At 42.5% G+C, this 8,884-nt stretch overlaps 1 protein-coding gene across 1 annotated transcript; it reads left to right on the forward strand.

Moving 5' to 3' along the window:
• Positions 1-5,917: 5,917 nt before the first annotated feature.
• Positions 5,918-7,952, forward strand: LOC309400273 (pancreas transcription factor 1 subunit alpha-like). The gene is made up of 2 exons (XM_081968687.1): positions 5,918-6,712; positions 7,724-7,952. Exons 1-2 carry the CDS (start codon positions 6,058-6,060, stop codon positions 7,864-7,866), a joined length of 798 nt encoding a protein of 265 aa, XP_081824813.1. The 5' UTR covers positions 5,918-6,057; the 3' UTR covers positions 7,867-7,952.
• The last annotated feature ends 932 nt before the right edge of the window (positions 7,953-8,884 follow it).

Genomic DNA, 8,884 nt, shown 5'->3' on the forward strand with positions numbered 1-8,884 from the left:
TTGGAGCTTAGAAATTGTTTGTCTTCTTTTCATAGGTGAATTTAATCCATTTATATTGATTGATATTAATTTCACTTCCTCCTCCATCCTGTTACTAGTTTATTGCCTTCGTTCCTCTACTTGGTTTTGTTTCCTTTTGGTTTCTTGTCCTCACTCCTTCTCTTTCCTGGGCTGCTGTATCGGTCTTCTTTCTCACATCTTGGTCTAGTCCTTTTTCCTCCTTCAGCTGCTCCTATTGGCTTTGGGTTTCCAACTCCTCTCTGCTGTCTGATACCCCCTCTATGTAGTGTTCATAAAATTCCCGGGCTTTCTCTACGGTGTCAATCCTTATTTTCTTATCTTGCCAAGATATTAACATGCCTTCCGGTATCAACCAGCGAAACATTATTTTATATTTTATCAGTTGTGTAGAGAGGAATTGGTAATTCCTTCTTTGCTCTCTGATTCTCTTTGGTATTTGTTTAAGGGTTATGACTTCTTTTCCTTTATGGACAATCTGTTCATCCCTTGTTCTTTTGTAAATTTCGTCTGACAGGTTTTTTTGCAAATCTTATGTGTATTTCACAGGGAAACATATCTTCGTGGATAATTAGTATGCACTCTATAGATTTCATCAATATTGTTCCTCAGTTCACTTTTGTCCATTTGCAGTTGGTCAGCTAGAAGATCACTCATGAGTTTTGGTAGATCCTCATCTTTTGTCTCTACTATGTTCTGAAATCTTAAATAAAAAGAGGATCGTTCTAATTCTAAATGGACTATTGCCTCCCCGAGCTCTCTGTTAACTGCTGTCAGTCTTTCTTGTGTTTCTTCCAATTTCTTTTCAGTTTGTTCTGTCCTAGTTTCTATCATTTTTTTCTTCTGCTCATTTTTAGCTATTGTTTCCTGTATTTTCCCCAGTCTGTCATCCAACTTCTTTATATCATCTTTCACTCCCCCTAAATCGCCTTTCACTTCCACTAGATCACCTTTCACTTCCCCGATATCGCCTTTCATGTCATGATTATTAGTTATTGATTCTTGTGTTTTTATCATAAATTCCTGGATCATGTTTAATGAGGTTTGTAGGCTTTGTAGGGTTGGTACAGATCCTGGTTTTTCACTGTTCGACAGGTCTGTTGTTAACTTCTGTCCTGCTGGAGAGGCTACCGCTGGCTGTGTTTTCTTTACAGCTTTGGTAGCTGTGGATGTGTTTGCCATCTTTAGCTTTTGGAAAAAATTATTCCACAATACCATAAGTTTCCAATTTTCACACTAGGTCTTTCCCTAAGTACTCCTGTCTCTCCCTCTCTTAAAAAAAATCTGGTATTTAACAATAGTAAGGTTATATAGGTCACTGATTAAATTCAACCCTTGATATCAATTTTCTATGGACAATTACAGACAATTATATAAAAAGCTATAGACTGAATCACATTAAAGGGGAAGAGGGAGCAACAGAGAGAAATAGATAAATATTTATAATATAAAATTGTTAATAATCTATTACACTTTTCACTATATAAGATGTTTGCTAAAAGTTCATAAATATATAAATCGATATATGCAGTCAATTAAATTAATTAAAGGTTATTATTAATTGACAATTCCTATTTTAAAGGTAGGTAAATTTTCTAATATGCAGTAGTAAAAGAAGTGGCTATAAATTCTATCTTGTTTTAAATATGCTTAAATCTACATTAAATATATGTGGGATATAGATAAATAAATAAAATGTATAGTTTATAAAATATTAAATATAACAGTATTACAATACCCTAAATAATGTAGAGATATCAGAAGTACATAGAGCTGATTATGAATGAGTCCAATCCAAAATCCTACGATGGGAATACAACAGTTCTTTTTCCTCTATCTCTCTACTGTCTTGCAAATTCTGTTCTCTGTGCTTTCAAAATGACTTCTGTATTCAAAATTGCACAGTCATTGTCTCTTTCTTTCTCTTTCTTTCTTCTGCCTTTTTCTCTTCTATGTGAAAAGGAACTGTTCTTTCCTTCTTTCACAATTTGTTCACCACCCACACAAAACTCTCAGTTTATATCACCGTAGGTCCAGGCTCCGAAGTCAGTAGAAATACACCGCTCAGCAACTACAGTCCATTTCATTCTCTACAAATTCTGCATCATCTTACTGCTCACAGTTCAGTTCAGGCATCATTTGTTTTCTCTTTATTGCACTGCTGTAAATTCCACCAGCTTAGATAAGTGTCTCGGAGTATCACATTTTTTAACACTGTCCGCCGATAGATTCAGCTGCTACTCACTTTTTACTCCTTCCACCGATAATCAGGCTGTCACATCTCCGGACCAGGCTGTGACCACGCCATGGCAGCTGGTCTCTTCCGTATCGGATTTCAGGGATTTCACCCTACGAAACGAGGGATCGCCTTTTCCTCCATCACCACTGTGTTTTCCCCTCTTTAAAGCTGTCCTCACCAAGGCTCAGCTTCGCTGTTAACAGCCTCCAGACACAAAAAATCAGACAGGGGGGACAGAGAGTCTTCCCCTGTAACTGCTCCAATGTGACGTCACCTCCGGAAGTCTCAGCACCACTGCTTCTTCATCTATAGAAAATAAAATTGTTTTCAACTTGTTTTTTTCCTTTACAGGCACACCTGGGTAGCTATTGCTGGTATCAGAAGCTGGTTGGACTAAAGTTTGTCCTGATATAGAAAACACAAAGTATACTTGGTTGGGGTTATGTCAGTTGCTTCTGAGAAGCAGCACTTAGCTGCAAAGCTGATAGTTTTTTTTTCCTTTGCAAAAGATTGTTCCCAAAATGTAATAATTGACAGACTAGTTTTGAGTATGAAGGTCCAACTTAGCTATTATGGGTAATAATTCAAAGACTTATTCTCTATTTGTCTAATTCATGGTAATTTAAAAGCCACCTAAAGTAAGTGAATTTTGTAACTTATATGTTAAAAACATTTTGCTTCAGCCATCCTTAAGTATACAGAATTGCAGCTTATTTTGTCTTATACATTTCACTCAGAACCTTGAATAAAATTTATTTATTTCCTTATAAATATTATTTAACTGCAGAAAGAAAGAAAGAAGAAATAGTCATCTACTGATTGAGGACCCTGTTTGTTTGTTTTTTGTTTTGTTTTTGTTTTTTATTGGATTTATATGCCGACCTTCTCCCAAAGGACTCAGGCCAAGTGTTTGGAAAGAAATGACTCAGACCTTGTAAGGGACACTATGTAAAACTTGTGTGCTTTGCTGCAGCCGGAAAGACAAGTTCAAAGATATTCTCTTTAAGAGATAAAGTGGGGAGGGAGGGAGGGAGGGAGGGAGGGAGGGAGGGAGGGAGGGAGAGAGAGAGAGAGAGAGAGAGAGAGAGAGAGAGATTTATTCAATATCCAGCATGTTTTAAGCAGTCAACAGTAAATTCTCAAAGAACTGTACTGCAATGCCAAAGGAAATTTGCAAGATCAGTTGAGGTGATACATATTAAGCAGGTTTTGGGAGTGAAGCAGAAAATTTCAAAATTGGGGCTGTCATTTTAACCATGGACACCTTTATCTTAGAGTTAATTTCACCATGGAGGTTGTACCTTGAACACTTAAGTCACTTGCAGGAGTAGTGATTACTTGATTATACCTACTATTCTAGATTAAAGAAGCAATGAGCAATCCTGTTGTCCAGTTCTGAAAACATAAAAGGGTCTTTATGTCTGGAAAACAGCAAACTTAAAGTGAATAATTACAGTACTTCTAACAAAACTAACAGTTGATTCTTGGTGATGGAATAGGCAAGACTGGTCCTTGTAGTTTTCCCCACAAGATTTTTCTTTTAGCAATACACTGTAAGTGTCCTTGCCTTCTTCCTGGGCTGAGAGAGACTGACTGGCCCAAAGTCACTCAGGTGGCTTTGTGCCTAAGGCAGGATTAGAACTCCCAGTCTCCCAGGTTCTAGCCTGGTGTTATTCCTAATAGAATCCTATAAATCCACCTCTCTGTACCTGTTAATTTAGAAATCCATTGGACCTGACTGTACATAATCCCCAGCCAGCATTGCCCGTTGTATGCTGGCTGGAAACAGCAGCGAACCGGTTGTTCAGCTGGTTGGAACCCACCCCTGGTGTAAACTGCATTAATGTAGTGTTTTCTTTAGAACAGAGGATTTGTAGTGATGTTTCTACAATAGGCTGGGAGTTTATGAAGTGAATATGAGAAAGTGGCTTGCCAAAAGTCATCCAGGGAATTTCTATGGCTGAGGGTGGACTTGAATTGTGGTCTCCCAATTCCTATTCCAACATCTGACTGCTACAGTCCTAGCACTGGGCAGGGATAATGAGGCATCCACCTTTGGCATGCTGGCTTTACAAGGAAGCAGTACAAAGGCTTTCCAGCAATTTTTCCTGGGCATCCCAGCAGCTCTGCTCTCTGGGAGGGCAAGAACAACCTTTTACCAACAGCAATCTTGATCTTGACCTCAGGCAGAAAGATCTTTTGCTGTCAGCTTAAGAAGAGAAAGGAAGGGTGAAAGACCTTCAACTTTAGCCATGTTAGAAAGATAGATTATGGTTTGTTGCAGGTGCCATCAGGTAGGGGACATTTTTAATGGCTACCAGGGTAACTCTCATAACTTCCCTTGAGAATTTCACTTAGATTGGGTACCAAGACATCCTAAACCAGACATGCTGAATCCTGGTTTCCTGTCTAAGACACTGATGGATTCAGAAACCAGTCATAGCAGAGTATCCAAAATGTCTGTCTGCCTCCACAGTTTATTGCTTTTTATACAGTTTCAACAAGCAGCAAAGAGGATATATAGCAACAGCATCATTATTGGTGTATTCTCCTTGTCAATCTCTGTCCCAGCCAGGGTAGAGTCTCACATATCTGGATGGTTCCTGGTACTGCCTGGTGGTGCTAATTAGGTGAGCTCATAGACATTTGAGGTAAACAGTCTCCATATTCCATGGTTGTGGCCCTCCAAGGCAAGTTATTTGCCAATGGAGCAGGTGTTTTTCTAACATCTGGACTCCCAGTAGCTGTGACAAAACTCAAGGATATGCTTTTAACCCTGGACTGCTCCCTCTGGAGGGACTGGCAAACATTTGAAGTCAGTAGTCAGCATCTTCCAGCATCCAGGGTAGCAAGGACAGAAAGGGGTGGATGGGTGTTAAAGTGTAACTAATCTAGGGAAAGTGCTTTTAAACAAGTATTTCTTCATCTATAAAATGCTGCAAATCTAGAATAAACTTTCAGATTAATTCTCTGCGTTTCTCTCTTTTGGGCAATCTAATGACGACCTGTCTAAAGAGGCGGTTATGAGTCTTGGCGAGGCAATGGATGAGCAGGAAAAAGTGAGAGAAACGGCTGATTGATACTAAGAGGCCACGAAAGGTAATTTGGATAAGACATACTCTTAGACTAGATTAAGTATTTTCCCACCAAAGCCGATTCTAGTGGCACTTAATTCCAAGTTCAGGTAGATCGGACAAGGTCCAACCACAAATGCAGCTCCCTTCCCCTGTGCCCCGCCACTTATGGAGTGAGGATGGATGGGCGTTTGCACAGGGCAGAACCGAGACTGGGGGAGTAGAAAAGCCTGAAGATAGCTTGGCCACACCAAACCCGCCGAGGGATGGATGCTTTGTGACACTCCAAGGGCCTTGGATCCCTCCAGCGCACGATGGAGGTAACTGTACCAACGCGTTAGGCCCCCTGCTTTTAAAAAGAAGCACTGGCAGGTAAAAGGAAATCAAACGGGGACGCAAAAGGATATTCTGCTCCCTCTCAAGAAACACCCTAGGTGTATATTCCCACACCCCCTTGATCACGGGAGGACATTCACTGAGCCCTGATTGGCTGGCTATATTGGTTGATGGCATGCGCCTGCGGTTGCACTAATAAAAATCCTCGCGTGCCGCCCTTTAGTCTGCATCCGTCGGTGAGAGAGAACGAGCGCAAATACGCACGAAGGGGCTGTCGCGGCGCAGCAGGAGCCAAAGGCGTGGGGCGGGGGAGCGAAAAACAAGGCACAGACTCGCCCACAAGTGGTCTCCCCTCACGCCTTTTCCGAGCCACTTTCCTGCGGGTCCGGGATGGAATCGGTACTACTGGAGCACTTTCGGGCCGGGACGGAATTCTTATCTTCAGAATCTTACTTCGACGACGAGGAATTTTTTACCAACCAGTCTTCCTGTAACCCTCTGGAAGGCGACGAACTCCTGGAGGCAGAGGTGGCCTTCCTGGGCCCGCTGTTCCACGGGCCCAGGAAGGCCACCTTCCACAGCGATGAGACTGGTGGTGGCGCCGGATTCGAAGGCGTGCCCGACGCCGCTCTGTGCTGCGAAGCTTCTCCGAGAACCTTCTCGGTGTCCTTCTCGCCGTCGTCGGCCAGCTTCACCTACGACTGCTGCGGACTGGTGCCCTCGCCCAGGGGCAGTCTCAAGGCTTTCAACGCGGCAGCGCGGCGGCGGGTGCGGTCCGATACCAAGCTGCAGCAACTGAGGCAGGCGGCTAACGTGCGTGAGCGGCGGCGGATGCAGTCCATCAACACCGCCTTCGAGGGGCTGCGCTCTCATATCCCCACTCTGCCCTACGAGAAGCGCCTCTCCAAGGTAGACACGCTGCGCCTGGCCATTGGCTACATCAACTTCCTCAGCGAGCTGGTCCAGTCCGACTTACCTCTGCACAGCGGGGGCCGCGAGAGCCCATGCCAGCCCAAAACGGTTATCATCTGTCATCGGGGCACAAGTAAGTGCAGGGTGAACCTCCCTTCCCGGTCAAGCGCACTCCAAAGGAAAAGAGGGAGGGAAGCTCCTTGGCCACAGTGGCCTTGCTGTGGAAACCTTGCAGATGGCCGTCCTCAAGCGCACGTGCCCCATCCCCCCTAAATTCCCTCCCCTCCCCCGAGGAGTGAGAGAGATCGTCGCAACCTGCAACCTCGCTTTGAAGCTCACTGACTTCGCACACCAAATAGGTATCCAATAGTATTCCAATCGCGCTCGGATTTTCTCACTGACGTGTCGGTCGGTAGCTTCTGCTACTGTTGCTGGTACCCACACGGATATGCACGAGCAGACAGGGAAACTTTCACCCTCCCGTTTGCTTGCTAGTGAAATATGCTTGCACCGACCCAAAGGCGATCCTCACATGGTCTGTTGATTCTTCACATTCAAATCGTTGCAGCACTGTCAGAAGATCGTTCCTGAAACCCAGCAATATACCACAGTATTCTTAATGTTTGCATGCAGTCAAAAGAAATTGGGATTCAAATTAGGATGCTATCTAGATAGCCTCTGCGGGAGCCCTCATCCATTGGGAAAGACCAAATATTGTGCTACCTCTGTTTATCCAGTCTAGTGCCCTCCAGGTTTTGGCTTCTGAAATCCCCAGCGAGTGTGACTGTAATAGGGATTAAAGTCCAACATATCTGAAGGGCAGCCAGGAGAGAATGCTATTCTCTGGCTATGGGGAGAGCCTCCTTTCTCCCAAATATCATGCTGGGGTAATGCAAGTATTCAATTCCCTAAAACATTGATAGATTATCCAAGAGCCAGATGAAGTGGTGTGTGAGTTTAACACTACATTATATACTAAGAAAATGATGCCACAGTTAACTGCACACCTACTACTCCCCTATCACATGTGTGACAGAAAACGGGATGTCTTGGTTCAGAGTGTTTATTCCAGTCTGAGTATGGTGAGAATACTCAGTCTATTTGTCTCTCTCCCCGCTCCCTCCTTTGTTTCTCTTCCTTCCAGGAACACCTTCTCCAAGTGACCCAGATTATGGACTTCCTCCAATCGCTGGACATTCACTCTCTTGGACTGATGAAAAACAACCCAAGGAACAAAACATTGTTAGAACTGCTAAAGTCTGGACTCCAGAAACCCTAGGAAGTTAAACAGCAAACCATGTGTAAACAGCATTGAAAATGAGCCCTCCCATTTGATTTCATATATAATGTGAGAACATTTTAGACTATAAATACATTTTTGCCAGCATACAGTTTTATTTGTGGGGTTCTTGGTGCTCTCCGAGTTTGGTTGTTTGCTCACAGACGTTTCATTACCTGACTACTAATATCGGTGTGAACCTAGATGGATGATGAAATATTTGCAAACAACCAACCAAACTCAGAAAGCATAAAGAACTCTGCAATTCGATCCTGAACTACATATATTATCTTTTATTGGAACAGTTTTACTTAAAATACATTTGTTCAAAGGGTACGTTTCAATACAAGAAAGTATTCTATGGACAATCAACTTATTATTTACAGCTGGGGGAATGGAACTAGCCTTTTAATGTATAATTTATCCTAATTTTAAAATATGCAATACTTTTACATTCATCCAGTTAACTGGAAAATATGGAACTTTTATTCACATATCCATGAAGAGGTTGGTTAGGGAAAGTCTGGACTGCTTTTCAGGACTGTAGCTTTCCTAGGAAATGCTTTACCTGAGAAGCTCCTGTAGTTTCATTTCATGTACAGGTGCAGGAATTGGAAGTGTTTTAAAAGCTGGCAACTACATTGAAATAAATGCTTTATGTGTTCCAATAAGCTTTTTACTTCAAAAAAAAGGGTGGTAGAAAGTTGGGTGACCTCTCAGTGAACCTGGTTGCAAACCAGGTTCACTGGTTCACTACAGGAATATTTCTCTGTGTGAGAAAGTTTGTTTTCTTATACAGCATTTTCAGTAATGTTGTATAGCCATCACTTCTATGGGTTATCACTCATCAAATATCTAGCACTTGTCTGAGCTCATAACCTAATCAGGACCTGTCCTGGTTAATACTTGGAAGAAGACCACCATATCCCAAAGATAAATACTGTAGTATGATAATGCAACAAGTTTATTAGAAGAGGTGTGAAAACAGTCTCACTGAATGACTTCAAGTAGACGTTGGACAGTTGC

This window comes from Natrix helvetica, assembly GCF_964273705.1.
Source record: "Natrix helvetica genome assembly, chromosome: W".
In the NCBI taxonomy this organism is placed as follows: domain Eukaryota; kingdom Metazoa; phylum Chordata; class Lepidosauria; order Squamata; family Natricidae; genus Natrix; species Natrix helvetica.